Below are 20,557 nucleotides of genomic sequence, written 5' to 3'. Positions count from 1 at the left end.
AATAACTTACATTTATCAATAATTACTTTAATTGTAAATGGATTAAGTGCTCCAATCAGAAAACATAGGATAGGGTGATTGAATGAAGAAGAAAACGAAACCCATATATATACTGTCCACAAGAGACACACTTCAAATCAAAACATATACAGACTGAAAATAAATGGGTAGAAGAGGCATTTTATTCAAGTCAAAACAAACAAATAAAGCTGAGATAACAATACTTATATCAGACAAAACAGACAAACAAAAGCTGTGATAAGAGTCTAGGAATGACTCAACAATTCCACTTCTACTTATCCAAAGAAACCCAAAACACTAATTCAAAAAGACATATGCATCTCTATTGCAGCATCACTTAACAACCGTCAAGATAGGGAAACAACTAATACCCATCAACAGACAAACAGATGAAGACAAGGTGGGGGTTATGTACAATGAAATATTACTCTGCAATAATAAAGGAATGAGATCTTACCATTTAAACAATATGGATGGATCTAGAGGGTGTTATGCTAAGTGAAATGAGTCAGAGTCAAATGGAGAAAGACAAATGCAATCTGATTTTACGTATATGTGCAATCTACAAAACAAAATAAGCAAACAAACACGCTCATAGATACAGAGAATGTTTTGATGGTTGCCAGATGGAAGGCAAGCTGGGGGGATGGGTGAAACAGGGAAAGTGATTAAGATTTGCAAATTGCCAGTTATAAAATCAATCATGGGGATGTAAAGTACAGCATAGGAAATATAATCAATCATATGTTAATAACTATGTATGGCATCAAATGGGTATTATAGTTATTGGGGTGATCTGATCACTTTGAAAGTTATATAAATTCTGTATCACTGTGTTGTACACTGGTAACTGATACAATTTTGTATGTCAATTCCAATTGAAAAATAAAAGATGCATATATTTTTAAAAATGAAATAAATTATAAAATAAAACAGAGAAGAAATGACAACCACCTAGTGTGTCTAGGGCTCAATGGTAAGTTAAAGAAAGTAGAGACAATCTTAACATCAGCAATGGCAGCAAATCTAGCTTTCCTTGAAAAAAAAAAAGGTACATTATGAACTTGTGTTTTGGGGACACAAGTCATGGACTATAAAACACATTTACATCAAAAATAAAAAGATGCACACTGCTAGAATGAGCAAGGTGCCCTCATTTTTCAAATGGCTCTGCCATACCAGTCAGGGGTGCCTAATTTGATTCCCAACTGTAAGTGGTAGAAGAAGCTTGGGATGTGTAGTAGCATCATCATGAATTTTGTTTGTGTTGTGGGACCTCTCAGGGTCCAGCATGGGTCACAAGACACTTTTCAACACTCACATAGCAGCGGCCACTAGGGAAAATAAGAAGACTGCTAAAATGTGAAGCAGTATTATTTGATGGAATAAAGTAATGTAAAATGTTTTTTAATTTCCAGATCTGTGTTAGGATTTTTTTACACATTATACTAAATCCTTAAAAGAATTATTATTAGATCCATTTTCTTTTTAATGGCTGTGTAATATTTCTTTGTGTTGTGCACATGTGCACACACACACACACCAACTTCTCCATCCATTCATCTAGCGATGAATACTGAGGTTGCTTCAATAACTTGGCTATTTTAAATAATGCAGCAGTAAACATAGAGGTGTATATATCATTTTTAATTGTTCCACTTCTGGGCGCTTATCAGAAGAAGAGCTGGGTCCTTTTTTGTCTCTTGTTAGATAGCCTTTGTTTTAGTCTTTTTGTCTGATATAAGTATTGCCATCCCAGCTTCTCTCTAATTTTTCATTTCTGTTTTCATGAAATATCTTTTTAATTCCTTTATTTTCAGTCTCTGTGTATCTTTCAATGTGGAGTCTCATGTAGGCAGTACATGTAGGAGTCTTATTTTTTTTTTTGATAGGGGACTCAAGAGTTGGAAAATTTTAGTAAATAGTTAATAAGCCTAGTAAGTAATGCGTATGTTAAAGCTATTGTTTCAGGAACTGCGGGTACTGTGGCTCAGCACTCCTGGGAGAGACAACAGACCACCTCCTGGGGCACAGCTGGAGACATCCCAGCCATTGTATTGCAGGGAGAGACAGACACCTAACTGCCAGCCTGGGGACAGCTAATTTGCAGGGGCAAGAACGCTGCAGATTTTTATCTAATTTTCCCTGAATTTCAAAACCCCTCACTGCACAGTTGTCCTCTGTTATAAAAAGGCTGGCTTGAAAGAAAATGTAAGATGGTGTGTTAGGGTATAAACCCACCGTCTTCTCAGACTGCTGGCCATCTGAATAAAGTGCCCATAAAGATTCAATCACTATCTCTGTTTCTTGGGTGCAGTATGTAACAGGCAGCACGGACTCTTGCTTTTTCCAGTATCATATTCTGGCAACTCTGTTCTGAGGCAGACTTTGGGACTCTCGGGTAAGTCTGGGTATTTGGCAGGGAGTCCCATTGACTGCCTGGACTGGGAGGCTCTGGGAGTTTGGATTTAGAGATTCCCAAGCAGTTGCCAAATGATTTCACTTGGGGACTCTCCTCCTCACTCGCTCACTCCTAAGAACTTCTCATCGTTTATCACATTTGATTGAATCATTGAGCTTTCTGGTTTAGGTTACAGTCCCAGGTCTTAACTTAGGTTGTCTGGTCTCTGTCTGGGAAAAGACATCTAATTTGGTTAAGGTACCACCTGTTTTATGGAGCGCTGTTTGGTAGAATGGGAGAAAAAGCTTCCATTCCAGAAAACAGCCCACTGGGGCGAGTTCTGGCTAATTGGTTGACTTATACTTATAAACATATGACTAGAGCTAATGTGGGTTTATTGTAATACTGTTTGGCTTATGTATTGGATAATCTAGACTCAGGAGAGTGCTCGCCACTGAATGAGTCTGTAAATTACTGTATTACACTGTAACTAGTTTTTTTTTTTTTTTTTTTTTTTTGTCAAAAATCAGGGAAGTGGGACAAAACGCCTTACCTAGAAGTTTTTTTTAAGAGTTTACATGATAAATGTGCAGAATTAAAAGGAAGCAAGTTAATGGTTCACAGAAAAGGGAATTTGCATGTGAAAGGTAGCAGAAGCTCAGAGGAGAAGGACCAAGAAGATCTAGATATTATGACTCCTGCTGGCAGAGTCAGAGCTCCCAGGCCTCTCCAGCCAGGGGGTGGGGGGGGGGGGAGGATCTACTCTGCTGAGGGAAATGGGGAAAGTGTGCCTGTACTGGTATCGCTGTCTTGAACCCATCAGGGAACCAAATTTGGTGGAGGACAAGCCCCTACTGGGTCAGGGCAATATCCTTTGTGGAGACTTCCAGTGGGAGTAGGGCCAGAGGGCCAGCCTGCTGGATATTATTGGGCACATATTCTGTTTTCTACATCAGATCTGTTAAACTGGAACAGCTCAAATCCATCTTACAGGGATGAGCCTACTAAAATGACTGCTTTGGTTGCACTGGTTTTCTCCAATCATCATCCTAAATGGGCAGACATACAAGCCTTATTAAACATTTTGCTTGTGGGAGATGAGTGGAGGCTGCTGTTGGATAAGGCAAATAAAGAGGCTCAGAGGTTACACCAAGAAAGTCCAGATGGGGCTCTCAGCCCTACTAGGACAATACCTTTAACCAAGATCTACTGGGACCCTAATGGGAATGGCCTTCCTCTCTTAGAGCATTATAAGAGGTGCATCCTTGAGGGAATGAGGAAAGGTGTCCCTAAGCAGAACAGTCTGAATATGGGGCAGGCGGTGCAACAAAAGTCCACAGAGGACCTCTCCCAATACCAGGAAACAGTTAAGAGGGTTCTTGGAAATACTGCTGCATTTCGATTCCAAACTTTGGGCTCATTGCTAAATCACTGTATGAAGCTCTGAAGGGACCAGAATATTGCCCTTTAGAGTGGACAAAGGAGTGCACTCAGGCTTTTGAGTCCCTGAAGGTGCACCTGGCTTCTGCACTGGCCTCGGGGCTTCCAAACCTACTGAAGCCCTTTCAATGATATGTGCATGAGAGACAGGGCATTGGTCTAGGAGTCCTCACCCAAATGCTTAATGACATTCCACAACCCACTGCACACTTGTCAAGGAATCTAGATCTCACTGTCCAGGTGTGGCCAGCCTGCTTGAAAGCTGTGGCAGCCACTTGCAAACTCTTACAGGAAGCTGAAAAGTTTTCCTTAGGACAGCCTATCACCATTTATGCACCCCAGCAAGTGCTGAGCCTGCTGGAGCAAAAGGGAAATAGACTGGACTACCTATACAGATAGACACAGCTATATGGACAAAGGAAACAGAGAGTCCGGGTATGGCCAAGGCCTTGCCACCAGGAACCTCTGCTCAGAAACCTGAACTGATTGCATCAACAAGGACATTGGAATTGTTACAAAAAAAGACAGTGAATGTATATACCAACTCAAAGTACACTTTCCTAATTTTGTATGCACATGGTTCCATCTGGAAAGCAAAAAGAACTGTTAACCTCCAAATAAAGAGAAGAATAAGCATGAAGCAGAAATTTTAAAATTATGAGAGGTTCTTCAGGTACCTTTACAGATGGCAGTTATGCACTGCCTGGGGCATCAGAAGGAGGGCACTAAAGCAGCCAGAGGAAACAATCTGGCTGATCTAAGCAGCAAAAGAGGCTGCTAAAGGAGCATTTATAACACGTTGATATCTGTCCTAGGCTTTTCACAATTTGACCCGGAATACTCAACTGCAGACTTAGAGAAAGCCAAGGGCTTGCGTTTTGGTGAAGAAGGTGCTGATAGTGGATGGAAAAGAATAAGAAAGGAGTTATACTGCTTCCTGAACATTTAGTAGAGCCAGTCATCAAGCATTTGCATGAGGCCACACACTATGGAAGAGACTCATACACCACTTATGTCAAACCATGGCTCACAGGTCCTGGAATTTCTAAAGCCATACGAAAAGTAATTTCTAGATGTGTTGTGTGCCAGAAGAACAAACCCAAGACAGATCCTCACAATACCAAGGACAGTGCCCACTTGAGGACTGCTAAATAGACTTTACTCAGATACCAAGGGCCTGTGGGTAGAAATATTTATTAGTCTTTGTTGACAGCTTTTCAGGATCGGTAGATGTTGGGAACTGCCCTGCTTGGTTTCAGAAGCTGTAACCCCCCATGGCTAAGGCTGAGAAAAAGTCCTGGGGACCATAAGCCACTAAGGAGATAAAGCTTACCTTCCTTGCAGGGGTGTTGCCTCTGCCCCTCAGTTAACCAATGATGGGTAAGATTCCTCAAGGGAGGGATGACCTAAGACAGGGATGGTCATAAAGGGGCCAACCGGGAAGGACGTGGGGGGCTATAGAAAAAGGGGGTGATGGACCCTCACCCCTTGGCTTTGATATAGCCTGAGTCATCATTCTGCCTGTGAGAAGTCTCCTAATCTCTTAGCTGCCTTACTTCCCCTGCCTGACTTAAGCCTGAAACAATGCTGGAGGTGGGTGCAACCCTGTGCTGGAAAGGGCAGTTCCCCGGGGCAATCAGGTCTAAGAAAGAATGCATAAGATCCTGTGAAACCTGCTTTGCTAAGAATGCCCTCTATTTAAATGATAAGGTTCCAAGCATGAAATGAGTGTTTCCCAAAGTTTTATGGCCCTTTGACTATCTGACCCTGACTCAGAATAAGCCCTCACAGTTCTTTGAATGTTATTTACTGTTTGATCATCACTGCCTGACAATGACTGATGAGCTTTACGTATATGTCCTGTTTTCCTGTGCAAATTAAACCCAATAAAAGCCCATTGAGGAACAGGCTCCAGGCCCTTCTCCTTTGAGAGATTGGCCATCTTTCCTCCCCAAGTAGATAACATCTTGGTAGACTTATTCTCATCCATGGCAGACGGGGTGGGGGGGTGCTCTGCAGGCAAAGCCCCCCCACAGGTAGAAACCTATCCTACTAGAATGGAAAAATCCTCGGAAGCAGTGAAAGCTTTACTGAAGGAAATAATCCCTCACTTTGGCCTCCCTGGAAGCATCCAGAGTGATAACAGACCTGCTTTCATTTCAGAAATTATACAGAAGGTTAGTAAATTTTAGAAATCAAGTGGAGACTCCACATGGCATGGAGACCTCAGGCTTCTGGGAAGGTAGAGAAAATGAATCACACCTTGAAGAAAAATATAGCCAAGCTGTGTCAAGAAACTTATCTCCATTGGCATCAAGCTTTGCCTATTGCCCTGCTTAGGATAAGGGTGACTCCTTGAAGTGGGATTCAGTTGAGTTCCTATGAAATTGTAAACAAGTTACCATTTCAGGTTATGACTGGGGTGGGAGAGATGTATATAGATCAAGAAGTGAAGGCAAATAAATATGTATAACATTTAAGTCTTAAGGCATAAACACCATCAGTCTTCCCCAAGAGCATGGTCCCCTTCATGTCTTGTAGGTGTTTGTTCTCCCTGGGAAAGCCTTAGAAATTATACTGTGTTTGGGCATATCGAAAAGAAAATGATCTGCTCGGACTGATAACTGGGGACCAGTGGTGACTATAAAGGACAGGAAAATATTTTCCTTGAAGGTCGCTAATGTAGCCCCAGCTAGAGAGTGTGCAACTTTTGTCAACTGTACTAAAAACTGTTTTGTGCTCTCAGCAGGTATGAAGATGAATTGCACCAGCACCACTGATGTATCTTATGCTTATCTCACGTTAAATTGCTCGCTGGATTGTTTCTAATATACAGAATGATTGTTAATGCCTATGTTCCAGCAAATGGTTCTGGGGGACCATGCTCTTGGGGAAGACTGATGGTGTTTATGCCTCAGAAGCCTCACCTGACCCAGGCTAGATGGGATCTCTCCCTTGCACCTAATTGGTGATTAGTGATTTATACCTTTTTAGCCTTGCTGAATATGTGTCTTTAACCATATTTGTAATACCAGCCATGGTAACCTATTTGAATGTAGAAATAAGCAGATTAATCTGTGCTATGGCAAAAGCTTTGAATGCCACCTCACTGTGGGGGAGCTTTACCCACAGAGCACCGCCCCCCCCCCACACACACACCATCTGCTGCGGATGAGAATAAGTATTCTCATAAGTCTTGCTTGGGGAGGAAAGGTGGCAGATCTCTCAAAGGAGAAGGACCAGAAGCCTGTTCCTCAATGGGCTTTTATTGAATTTCATTTGCATAGGAATACAGGACTTAAACATAAAGCTCATCAATCATTGTCAAGCAGTACTGATCAAATGATAGATAACATTTAAAGAACTCTGAGAGCTTATTTTGAGTTAGGGTCAGATAGCTCAAGGGCTATAAAACTTTGGGGAACAAACTCATTTCATGCTTGGAACCTTATCATTTAAATTGAGGGTATTAGCAAAGTAGGTTTCATAGGATTTTATGCATTCTTTCTTAGGCTTGCTTGCCCAAGAACCTGCCCTTTCCAGCACAGGATTGCACCCACCTCCACCATTGTTTCAGGCTTAAGGCATTGATTGTTTCAGGCTTAAGTCAGGGAGGGGAAGTAAGGCAGCCAAGAAATTAGGAGACTTTTCACAGACACGATGAAGACTCAGGCCATGTCAAAGCCAAGGGGCAAGGGTCCATCACCCCCTTTCTCCATAGCCCCCCAAGCCCTTCCCTGAGGGCCCCTTCATGACCATCCCTGTCTTAGGTCATCCCTCCTTTGAGGAATCTTACCCGTCATTGGCTAACCAGTCATCCACCTGGGGCCAAGCAGACTGAGGTGAAAGTGGGTAGAGGTGGTGCCCCTACAAGGAAGATAATCTTTGTCTCCTAAGTGGCTTATGGTCCCAAGGTCTTTTTACTCAGCCTTAGCCATGAGGGGTTACAGTTTCTGAAACCAGGCAGGGCAGTTCCCAATACCTTACAAGCCATCAGTGCCATTAGCCAAGAATTAGGACTTGTTTGCAACAACATGGATAGGCCTAGAGGGTGTTATGCTAAGTGAAATTAAGTCAGAGAAAGACAAATACTGTTATCATTTCACTATGTGTGGAATCTAAAAAAACTAAAATGAATAAACAAAACAAACTGACCTAATTGCCACAGGATTGGGCAGCGGGGATATGGGCAAAGTGGTTAAGGGGATTAAGAAGTACAAACTTTACATGAGGATGTAAAGTACAACACAGGGAATATTAATAATATCGCAATAACTTCATATGGTGATAGAGGGATAGTGGACTTTTTGGGATCACTTTGTAAGGTATGTAAGTGTGAAATCTCACTCTTCTACACCTGAAACTACTATAATATTGTATGTCAACTGTACTTTAATTCAGAAGAGCTTTACATTTTAGAATAAAAATTAGATATAAAAAATAATTATTATTAGTTTATTTTTACAGATTATTAAAAAAGGGACAGAAAAAGTAAATTTATTTGCCTGAAAATATAATACTAGTTAGTGGTCAGAGGTAAGATTTCTATGCAATTTTTTCTCAGTGTTAAATCCCTCTATACCCAGTATCCTGCTATCTCCGTACCAGGTCACATGCAAAGCAGCTTTTGGCACTTGTTCTAGTCTTTCTTAATGAGGAAACTTTGGGAGCTTCTTTTCCTTAGCAATCTCTAGGAAGAACGCCTTGCATGGTGTGGGTGAAGCCCAGAAGTGACTTATTATGCTCCCAGACAGAAACATATGGATGCAACTGCTTCAATATCCGAATTCCAGGCACTTGGATAAATAATTCCATCAATAATTCTACTGAGCTCCCACAATAGACAACATGGGATCCCCTTCTACAAAAAGTTACACCTTAAATTTCAAAACAAAAGTAACAGCTATACTATTGAAGGCTTCCTAACAGTGTAACTGATAGAGCCACATATAGAATTACTAAAAACATCAATGAATAGTGTAGATTAGAAAAGAAACTTTACATGCCCAAACAATATAGTCATACCTACCCAATTTGTTTCTGAATTTGAAAGTTTATGTGAATCACTGATTGGAATAAGGAAGGTGGTATATCAGCACGCTATTTAAAGACCATCCATATCCTCTGAGATTCTTGTTCTTTTTCTGCCCATGTAAATCCACTCTTGAACATTTAATTAACATCTTAGTCCCACTGAGGTGTATGTAGTTATTCCATTTGAGTAGGTAATTGATAGTGAGGACAAAAGTATCATGTTACTGTTGAAAAGTTAAAAATTGAAATTAAGTAAGAATATTAATATCAAAGCCAATAAGGTTAAGAATCTTGAAAATAAAAGTTTATTGTGAAGGACTACTATAATTTGCAATGCAATTTTAAGTTCTTTTTCTTTGAAAAGGAATGAACACCTTTAAAAACGGCATTATTACTGCGTTCTAGCCTTTCATGCCATGTTAATCCATTTAATCAAAGGTCCATCACTGTTTGTCTTAAGCATGCTGACTGCCTCTGAAGGGAAAATTACAAAAACTGTTTAATCTAACAGCATGTGGTTCTAAAAAAGGATGTACTTGTTTTTGCTCCCTGTATAATGAGTTTAAACTCATTCTGTACTTTTGAAAAAATGTCCAAAATATGTTTGCTTACATGGCAAAAATGAAAAGACAACCCCATTAAATAGAACATATTCTCCAATGATACATCTGATATGGACTTAATATCTAAAATTTATAAGAAATTTATAAAACACAACACCAAAAAAATCCAATTAAAAAATGAGCAAAGGACCTGAACAGACCCTTCTCCAAAGAGGACATACAGAGGTCCCAGAGACATATGAAAGGAAGCTCATTGTCACTAATCATCACAGAAATGCCAAATAAAACACGAGATACCATCTCACACTTGTCAGAATGGCCATCACCAATAAATCAACAAACAAGTATTAGCAAGAATGTGGAGAAAAAAGAACTCTCGTTCATTGTTGGCAGGAATGCAGACTGGTGCAGCCACTGTGAAAAGCAGTACAGAGCCACCTCAAGAAAACTAAAAATGGAACTGTTTATGACCCAGCATTTTCACTTCTGGGAATATATCCAAAGAAACCTGAAACACGAATTCAAAAGAATATATGTACCCTTAGGTTAAGTGCAGTGTTATTTACAATAGCCAAAATTTAAAAGCAGCAGCTCAAGTGCCCATTAGTAGATGAATGGATAACAAACCTATGGTACATTTACACAATGAAATAGTACTTAGCTATAAAAAGGAGTGAAATCCTACCTTTATGACAGCATGGACAGACCTGGAGAGTACTATGCTAAATGAAGTAAGCGAAAGAGAAGTACCATATGATTTCAATTATATGTGGAATCTGATGAAATAAACTAACAAAGTGAGGCAAAATTATGGATACATAGAACAGATTGACAATTGTCACAGGGGATAGGGTTGGGGACTGGATGAAAAAGATTAAGGGATTAAGCAAAGGGAAAAAAAGCTCATGGACACAGATTACAGATAACAGTGGTGACTGCCAGAGGGGGTGAATGGAGGCGGAAGATGTAAAGCAGGGATAAATGCTAATGGAAGGAAGCTTGACTGGGGGTGGTAAATACAAGGTACAATATGCAGATCATGTATCTGAAAACTATATAATCTTATTAGCCAATGTTACCTGAACAAGTTCAATAAAAAGCAGTATTTAAAATTAACATAAATCTGCACAGTGCTCTTTGCTATGCTGTCCACTCACTTGTCTAAAACAATATTTTCTCTGTACATATTTATAGGAAACTTGAGACTTGAAATATCTATATTTTACATAAAGTCCACAACAGAGTGGCAATAGGGGTGGCCAAGTAAGATTTTTAAGAAAACAAAGAGAAGGGTGAATAGTGATGAATGCTAACGAATCCTGATTAATTATTCCAAGTGCTCATAATCAAGAATCCTCTCTAAGATCACTACTTGTAGAAATGTGGCTTTTCATAGACACTTCAGTTTGCCTCTTTGAGGTTAAAATATGTACATATATCAGAGAGTTTTCCAAATAGCTTTTAGCAGAGGAGCAGTGTAATTAAAAAAACATACAAATTCTGAGCTCTAAGAAGCAAAAGGGTTATAGTATTTTTCATTTTGTTTGATCCTCGAGTGTAGAGTTTTAAACATAATTTCTCCTCTATACTTTCCCATGTGAACTGATGTAGAAATTCAGCAAAGGTTCTACAAATGTTATTTAGCAACCTAAGCGCCTATAAGTAAATGAGTGCATCAAAAAACTGCAGTACATTTACACAATAGAATACTATACAGCAGAAAGAAAGGAGCCCTACCCTTCAAGACAGCATAGATGGATATGGAGAGCATTATGCTAAGTGAAATAAGCCAGGTGGTGAAAGACAGATATCATATGATCTCACCTCATCAACAAAACAAACAAATGAGCAAAATAGAACCAGAGACATGGAAATAATGAACACACTGACAGTGACCAGAGGGGAGGGGGGAGAAGGATAACAGGGGAAAGAGGAAGGGTCTAGTCAAGGGACACATATAAAAGATCCATGGTAATGGACAACAAGGTGGGGAGTGACTGAGGGAGTGGGGTGGGAGTTGTGCGGGACAGGGAAGAGCAACAGGGAAAAATTGGGACCACTGTGATTGAACAACAATAAAAAAAAAATCAACCATGACAAATATTTTCCAAAGTGTCTAATACTGTCCTATTTCTTTCTGTATAATTTTTATTCCATCTCATCATCCCCAACAGAAGCTTCTCAACCTTCTAGCTTCTCCCACAGTGTAGTTTAGAAGCCACCTACAATGGGAACCACTTGAGTTGACTATTTAAAATCCAAATTCCTGAGTCCACCTAAACAGACTGGATTTGAATATCTAAAGACAGGGTTTCAGATCTGCACATTTACCAAAATCAAAAAAAAATTACCACAGTAAAAAATTGATGACCATTTTGATTAGTGTTAAAACTGTCTGCCTTGAGATTAAGCTCCTTTAAATTCTCTCTCTCACAGACACATACACAACACACAGTCTTTATATGATCGTCCAACTGCCCCTGCTACTGTCTGAGAATTTACAGGAATAAATCTTATATTTATTTATTTTTAACAATAAAAGCTTTATTGTTCATAAGCTTTTATACATTTGTAAAAATTTAGAGATGTAGTTTATGTAGAGATATACTTTAGTGCACATTAATTGGTAGAGGTTAATAGAAAAACAGAAAAAGCATAACAAATAACCATCTTTAAGTATTTCTTTGGACAGTACTCTTGATCTGTTTCTAATATGAAAAAAAAAACAAGAGATCAAGATATCCTTTGTAAATATGATAATACATTGTACCAATGTCATATCTTATTTAATAAAGAAATTAACCAGGTTTTAGGAGTGTATTAAATCTTCATTTGCACATGGGAAAAATCATGATATCAAGAAAGAGGAAAGAAAACTCACCACTTCTTCATGTCTGCATTTTCTCACATTAATTCCATTTATCTGCAATGAAAGAAAAGCATAGTTTTACGTGATATATTATAAGTGACTTTATGTTTTGGCTGATATAGAACAATAATAGTAAAATGTATACCTGTAGAATTGCATCCCCAATAAAGAGCAGGCCTGAAAGTTCCGCTACGAATGAAAAAGGACATTTGATTATGCATCAACTACTTTCTTCATACAGATGGGGTTTTTAAATTAAACTCAAAAGCAAAAAAAAAAAAGTTTTATGTGGATATTACCTTAAAAGATGTACAAGGAATGGAAATACAAAAGTAATCATTTGATTCAACCCAAATATTGAAACACAAGCTGAGATATTTCTATTTAGTTCCATTTCAGATTTTACAGTTGTTAAAAAATGGCCTGTCTTCTGCATGGATGACTAAATTTTATCAGATACTAACAATTTTAAGGTGTCTATGAAAATGTTTAGGTGTAGACATTCAATTCATCAATCATTGAATCAGCTCCAAATTTCTTTTTAAACATTTAATTATCTTACACATTTCAGTCATTTTAGTCGCTTTATATCTTTATTTCCCCTAGATGAAATTTTATGTGAAAGGTTAACTGAGTTAAATTGCACATAGGAACTGAAAATATTGGGTTGTCCAAAAAGTTCATTTATTTTTTTTCCATATAGTAGCTCTAGTAGCACTTAGTTGTGTTTAACATCATTTGAAACAATTTTGTTAGATTGTATTGTGACAGCTGTCATATCAGCGTGCATTTAAAAAACTTATCAAAACTGGTGAATTTTTGTGTAGCCATTTTAATATTGAAGGAAGAAAATACATAACATTTATGGCATATTATGTTTTATTAATTTAAGAAAGGTGAAAATGCAACTGAACACATAAAAAGATTGGAGCAGTATATGGAGAAGGTGCTGTGACTACGCGCAAGTGTCAAACATGGTTTGTGGAGGTTCTTGGTACTAGTGACTTCCTGGCCAAATAATTCTTTGCTCAGGGGCTGTCTTATGCATTGGAAGATGTTTAGCAGCATCCATGGCTTCTACCCACTAGAAGCCAATAACGAGAGATAGCCAACATGAATAAAACGTTCAAATCAGTAAAGTTATTGGTGAAAATGAAAAATGTGTCTTTTATAGAAAAAAAAACTAAATGACTGTTTGGCCAACCCAATAATATATATCTAAAATTGCTTATACTTGATGTGACTTGTTCTTATTACATATGTTGGTATGTTTGTTTAATGAAACAATTGAAAAGTTATGCACTCCCCAATTCATACACAGTTATATGTTCTCTTATCTTTCATGAAGTCCTTCCTTGGAATAATAAAGGTCATAGACCCAGGAATCAGACTCAATCACTTACTGCCTGATCATGGGGAAGCTCATCAATGACATACCAATTAGCTAGTCAATGCCATACTAATTTATGATTCTTAAATATCATCTTATTCTTCAATAACAATGGCTTACAAAGGAGTGGCTACTGTATAATTCTCTTGACACTTTACCTCTTTGCTCCTTGGAGATTTTTGAAATGACAACTGGAATGTTATGTTCCGCTCCCCCCTGAAAAAAGAAAATAATATATTGTTCTTTTTAATCTAAAAAGAAAAAATAATGCAGTGTTTAGTTAAAAACTATATATGCTATGAATAGTATGTTAAGGAATACTAGATAAAATTTAAATTAACTTGTGGAATTTCTTCACTATGTAGAAAGCACTTCCAAGACACTTATCTACTTATTCAGAATTTCACTGTGACATCCAATATTTAATAACAAGTGACTTTTAAAGTTTTTATTTTTCAAATAAAGAATGTCAGTATGTTCAACAGTCATTTTTTTTCCAATGTATAACAGTACTGTCCATTGTAGAAATTTCTATTTAGGGCTCAACTACCAGACGATCATGTGTTTCCACTGTATGATTAAGTTGTTCTATGCTGGTGACTGAGCACTGACCCTCCTGCGTGGTGAATGACAAGAGAGCCTCTACTGCCACGGATGGATGTGCAAAAGCAGAGTGTGCATACCCAAGGTGGGAAAGCCGTAGTCTGCACGTCCTTACTTAGTATCAGATTCCATTTTTCAGTAAAAACACAATAACAGAATAAAACAAAATTGCAAGAATGTTGCAGTACTTTTTCTAATTGAGCAAATGAAATATGAAAAAAGGAAACAAAAATAAGTTAGCCAATCTTATGCAGAATGCAATAAAATAAATCCCTGACATAACTGCAGAAAGATTGTTTCCATATTACACAGTTGAGGCAGTTGAAAACAACAGCTAGAAACTCAAGTAAGTGCATTAAAGAATAATATGTCTTATAGAAAAGAAGCACAAGACGGGGATTTACAGCTGTGAGTATATGAAACACAGAGTTTATTGGTATATGGTTAATTATATTATTTTCCATATAAACAACTGAAAACCTACTTTTGTCCCATCCTGTATAGCACATTGAAGATAGTTCAATTGAAAAGATTATCTAAATTCCACTGGGGTTTCTCTATTTTCAGAATAAGTATACCTCCTAAGCCACTTTTTTTTTTCCCAAGGACAATAAATTATTTTATAACAGACATTTTTCCCCCAAGAATGCCTATTTTTAACACTAAATTGCCAAAATACTTAAATATAAGATAGGCAGTAGTTCTTAAGAAAAGAGGTGGTTTACAACTTTTCCTTGGCAAGTAGTTCTTTATTTTTCTGGAATATTAAGAAGAGATATGAAAAATAAAATATTGAAAACTGTCTTACTCAATTTGAAATTCAAACCACAACTCAGTTAATATTTTCTCACTATTTTCCACCTGCTCAGTACTTACCCACTTACCCTCACCAACTCAGTGAGAAGTCTCTGGCATAAGCTACACTGGTTCCTAAGTCTGTCTTTGCTTTGTAGTCTGTGTGTGCCTAACAATGTTTATGATCTCTCATCTGATAAAAGGGAGAGAAATTTGTGACTGACAATTGGATGGAAGTGAGTGCTTAATTAGAACACAGAAATACTAAATAAAAAGTAGTTATCATCATTATTATTACACAATTATATGGGTTCAGAAAGAGTCACCACAAGATGTGCCTCTGGGTTTTGCAGATTATTTTGAGCTTAAGGCAACGTTAGCCACAGGCTGAATAGAAACTTCTGTCCCTCCCTTTAACCACCTAGCAGAACTTAAATCAGAGGTCATGCCCATAATAAGAGATTATCAAAGAGAAGCTCTTTTGAACTATCTATAGGGGAGAACAAACTTCTGTTTACTAAACTTGTGTTCTTAACACCTTACAATGACCTTTTGAAGGTCCCAGGTACATTACCTCATTTCTAGCTCAGGATACTTTATATAACTCATCCCCCTTTCTACTTCTAAACTTCTCTTGCATGTGAGGGTCTCTGATTCTCTCATGTATGTGGAGTTCCCATACATATATATGTATTAAATTTGGTTATTTTCTTTTGTTAATCTTCTCCTGTCTGTTTGATTATTAGATCAGCCAGAAGAACCTTGGTAGGAGAGGAAATTTTGTTTCTCCCCCATGCGGTTTATCGATTAAGATTTGTGAGTAGAATTACATGGCACTAAATAAATAAAGTTAAGACTAATCTATTCTAAGATCCTTAATATTTACTAGTAAGGATTCCAAGTTCCCAATACCCTATATTCTGTTCTATTCTTTTCTATTATCCTTATCAGCTTCTAACCTGCTATTTTTTAGTCATCATTTACATTTATTACTTGTTTTCTTCCTTCTTTACCCATCCTGAACTAAAAAGTAAGTATCCCATAAGGGCACTGACTTTTTTGGTAATTTGTTTTGTCCACAGATGTAATCCAGTGCATGAGAGATAAAGTATGAGGTGAAGAGGCTATAAGTGATAAGGAGATGGGAAAACCAAACCCCAGTGAATTTATGGCTTAGAACCAGCAAAGACCAGCTCCATCCAACATTGTGACTAATTTCACCTAAGGGTAACCCCTGACCTCATTATACACTCATTGTAATACACTAGTATGTTAAATGACACACCCTGTACTTCCATGAGAGAAAACGAAAGTCCATAAAAGGTCACAAAATTGACAACGGAGCTCCACCAAGAAGCCTTTATCCCTCTCCTGGAAAAATTCTAAATATTCCTCCCCCTCATTGAATGCCATACCTTCAATCAAATAAACCTCATTAAAGGAAGCAAAGTCCAATAAAGAGGGGCTGCTCTGTCTGTGGATTAGCCCACTGTCTGTCTCACTACTCAATAATAAACTCCCTTTCACTTTAACACTATGCTGGCTTGGATTTGATACTTTCCTGCTTGAAGCCAAGATCCCACAATGGTTTACTGACTCTACCACCAAAATGCCTGTATCATATGGAATAATATCTTTCTTTTTTATCTTGAAATGTTTGTTGAATAAGTCAATGAGTCAATAATTAAAGCCTAAAACTGTTCTCTTAAAAAAAAATTGCAGCCCTGGCCAATGTGGCTCAGTTGGTTGGAGCATCATCCCATACACCACAATGTTGTGGGTTCGATTCCTGCTCAGAGCACATAAGTAGGTTGCATCTTTGATCCCCAGTCAGGGCACATATAGGAGGCAACAATTGATGTTTCTCTGTCATATCAATGTTTTTTTCTCACGTTCTTCCTTCCACTCTCTGTAAACTCAATAAATTATATATTTTTCAAATTGTAGAATTTTTTTTGTTGTTGTTGGAGCTAGGAAATTGTACAATAAAATGTACATGATCACTGAGAGTTTCTAGACATACCTAGAAACTGGAAAGTATTTTAAAAACACATTTCCTTTTCTTAAAAGAAAAAGCTTGTTCAGTCATTCATTAAAGAAATTTTAGGTAACACAGAAAGAGAAAACAAGATCATGCGGACATTGTGGTTCAGACATTTTAAGGTAGACAGTGATATTGTTTATGTCACTCTTTTCTGTGTAGCTGTCGTTAGAGTATTTTCTTCCAGCTTTTTTGTTTGTTTGTTTTCCACAGTTTTCTCTCCTTAATTATTGATCCAAAGATTTTCTTAGTATTTAGGTTTTTAATTCATGTTGCCATGGGAAGAAAATGGGGAATCTCTCCCTGGGATCTGTCTAGAGAAAATGCAGTTGAGGTAGCAACTTTTTCAGGGCCACCTCAGTAACTCATTCCTCCCTCAACAGCCAGAGTTATAACCATCTCTTAATGACAAGATATAACTAACCCTTATTTTTTCAACATTTTTCTTTTGTATATAAAGTTTTTCCTGAATCTGTATAGTTTGTACTCAAAGATAATATTTTTTTTAATTTAAATTGTATTTTTTTTCATTTTTATTTTTAAATTATTTATTTACTTTTAGAGAAAGGGGAAGGAAGGGAGAAAGAGAGGGAGAGAAACACCAATGTGTAGGAAAAACATTTTGATCGGTTGCCTCTCGCATTCCTCCCACTGGACACCTAGCCCGCAACCCCAGCATGTGCCCTGACTGGGAATCAAACCAGTGACCTGTTGGTTCACAGGCTGGCACTCAGTCTGCTGAGCCACACCATCCAGGGCCTATTTTTATTATTATTATTTTTAAATCAGTAATTTAGAACTCTGAGAAAAATTTTAAACTAATTTCAGAAAGTGAATTTATAGTTAATTAGATAGAAAATTTTACGACAAAACTCAGGAGATAAAAATTGTAACAAAATTGTTATCATAGATAACTAGATATTAACAAAGGAAAGGAGCAAAGAGACATAGACATTAAGAAGCTTAATCTACTAGGAAGCTACAGCTGCACATCCTCCCTAGGGGATCACAGCATGCCCTGCCAAGAAGATTAATACTGTTCCCTCCTTTGTATAGAGAGAAAGGGTCAGCTTCCCAATATCCCCAGAGTACAATCAGATCATTGGCCTAGACTCTGAGGAAGGAGGAATAGAACAATAATGGGGAAGTGGGCACATGTGCAGAAAAAGCCAAGATGGTGCAGAAGCAGATGCTTCTACTATGGATCATGAGCTGTAGGAACCAGGACGGTGACCATAAAAGACCTGTCAGCATAGCCTGAGAAAAGGATCAGATTGCAAAAGGGACACAGAACCCCAGAAGATCCAGGAAATGGATTGGTTAAAGGGAGGATTCTATGTAAGCCTATGAAGAATTGGGAAAATGATTGGTTTGTTTGAAAAAATTTCTGGTTTTCAAAGCCCGAGATAATATAACCCAAGCAGGCCTAGCAGCTGCCTGGGGCCTGCGGCAGACTGCACTGGGTCCAAGCGTGGGCCTGAGCACAGCAGCAGCCAAAGCACAGCCAGGAACACAGACTAAGCCAACCCCATGGGTAAAAAGACTGGTCTGGAGTAAACTCTGGTAGAGTCTGAACCAATGGCACAAAATTTGTGGATCTCAGCCTTTGTTCTGAGTTTGGTGAATACAAAACTGAACTTTTTCCATGGCAGGAAGCTGAACCTAGGACAGTCTTTTCTGTTTGCTACAGTTCAGCAAACATTGCCACTAAAGCTCTGTCCTCCCACGTGGGTCCTTGAAATGCTTTTCTTGCAACACGACAAGGACCCCATTTCCACTGGCAAGAAAATCACAGTACCTTCATTTATTGTATGAAATGTGAGATCAATCCAGCTCCATTAGAGTTAATTAAATTTAGTTCTGGATCTAAATGGGAAACTCAAGATTTTCTGGGAAGGAATCAAATAATGTGACTCACTCTGTTCAAAGCAGATAATAGGCTTCCCCTTAAACTTAGAATAAAACACAAAATCCTGAACAGCCCTCTGCCATGTGACCTCAGCTTCCCTCTCTAACTCACTCTCCACCTTTATCAGTTTGAACATTAAAGGGGGTCAAAATATGCTGCCCATTCTGCCATGAAAATATTTTTTTTGCCTTTACTTTTAAGCTGGTAAACTCCTGCTCATATTCAAGACTTTAGCTGAAGTGTCCCTTCTTTACCACCTCCTTACTTCAAGTAATTCATTTCCATAGCACTGAGACATGGCTGTGATTTACGTTTACTTACATCACAAATTTTAGCTGTCATACAGTTTTTGAAAAATGTTTAGGTATTGATTTTTTTTTTTTGAAAAGAGAAAGAGGAAAAAAGAGAGAGAGGGGGAAACATTGCTTTGTTGTTCCACTTATTTAAGCATTTATTCGTTGTTTCTTGTATGTGTCTTCAGTGAGAATCGAACATGCAAACTTGGCGTATCAAGTTGACACCCCAACCTACTGCATAGCTGGCTGGCAGGGTCCTATTTACATCACAATTTTATCAATTTGTACTCCACTCTCAGAGTGTAAAGGCCCCAGGGTCAGGGCAGGCTTTCCTTTACCATCTTTTCCTCAACCTATCCTTAGCCCAGGCTTTGTGACCCAGGGGTTTTGAGGATAAGTGAACTAACTGACCTCTGCTGTGCCGGTGTGAAATCAAGGTTAGGGAAAGTCAACTGACATCTAAGGGTAGCCTCGAAATATTAAAACATATATCATTCAATTTTTAATAGTCTGTTTATAAAGCATAGCTAATTTTATAGTTTTATAGGAACCAGGATATAAAGTCCCATCTAAAGCATTTTGAATAGGACTCTATATAATGATTTTTGCCATCATAACTGTGAAATTCAAACCCAGAGTATTTTTAGAACATCAGGAATCTTGCAAAATAAGTCTTTTCAATTCATTATTTTTATTATTTCAATCAATCAATCCATCAATCAACTATATTCTGGGTTCCTGAGGATAAAAAAATGCATAGACCAAACCATTATATATTCATTTAGAGTAAGGAAAGTACTTATGAACAGATAAAAACATACTAATTAGAATTCAGAACCCAGTGCAAGAGGCACCTAAAAGAAGACTACCTGATATAATATAGGCAACTATCCTTAATCTATTAGAATCCCACACTTAGCTGCTGAGGGTTCTAGTATCACAACTGAACACTGAGTATCGGGACTCTTCTGCAATTTGGTTGCTGACCATGCTTAAGTAAACAGGCCATTTTGCAGTTTAAACTCTGACTCTCTATACCTGAGGAACTGAATCTTTGCATTGTCTGTTTCACCACTAAACTTGTTTTACCAGTTTATTTTGCAGACTCCAAGAAAAACTGAGGTGTTGGCCATGCTTTATGACCCCCTTTGCTGATCATACCTTATTAATTTGATAGGCATTTAGACAGACATAA

General features: G+C 38.0%; 1 protein-coding gene across 1 annotated transcript in view; it reads right to left on the bottom strand.

Annotated features, from left to right (window-relative positions):
- The window catches only part of SNTG1 (syntrophin gamma 1), a 534,413-nt gene that overhangs the window by 286,770 nt on the left and 227,086 nt on the right, over positions 1–20,557 (bottom strand). The window contains exons 5-7 of the mRNA XM_024578290.3: positions 13,877–13,934; positions 12,474–12,517; positions 12,341–12,382 (exon numbers count right to left, since the gene is read on the bottom strand). Coding sequence (XP_024434058.1) covers positions 12,341–12,382; positions 12,474–12,517; positions 13,877–13,934 — 144 coding nt within the window. The remainder of the gene's footprint in view (positions 1–12,340; positions 12,383–12,473; positions 12,518–13,876; positions 13,935–20,557) is intronic.

The sequence above is a fragment of the Desmodus rotundus genome, chromosome 8 (genome assembly GCF_022682495.2).
Source record: "Desmodus rotundus isolate HL8 chromosome 8, HLdesRot8A.1, whole genome shotgun sequence".
In the NCBI taxonomy this organism is placed as follows: Eukaryota; Metazoa; Chordata; class Mammalia; order Chiroptera; family Phyllostomidae; genus Desmodus; species Desmodus rotundus.
This window is presented reverse-complemented; position numbering and strand designations above follow the sequence as displayed.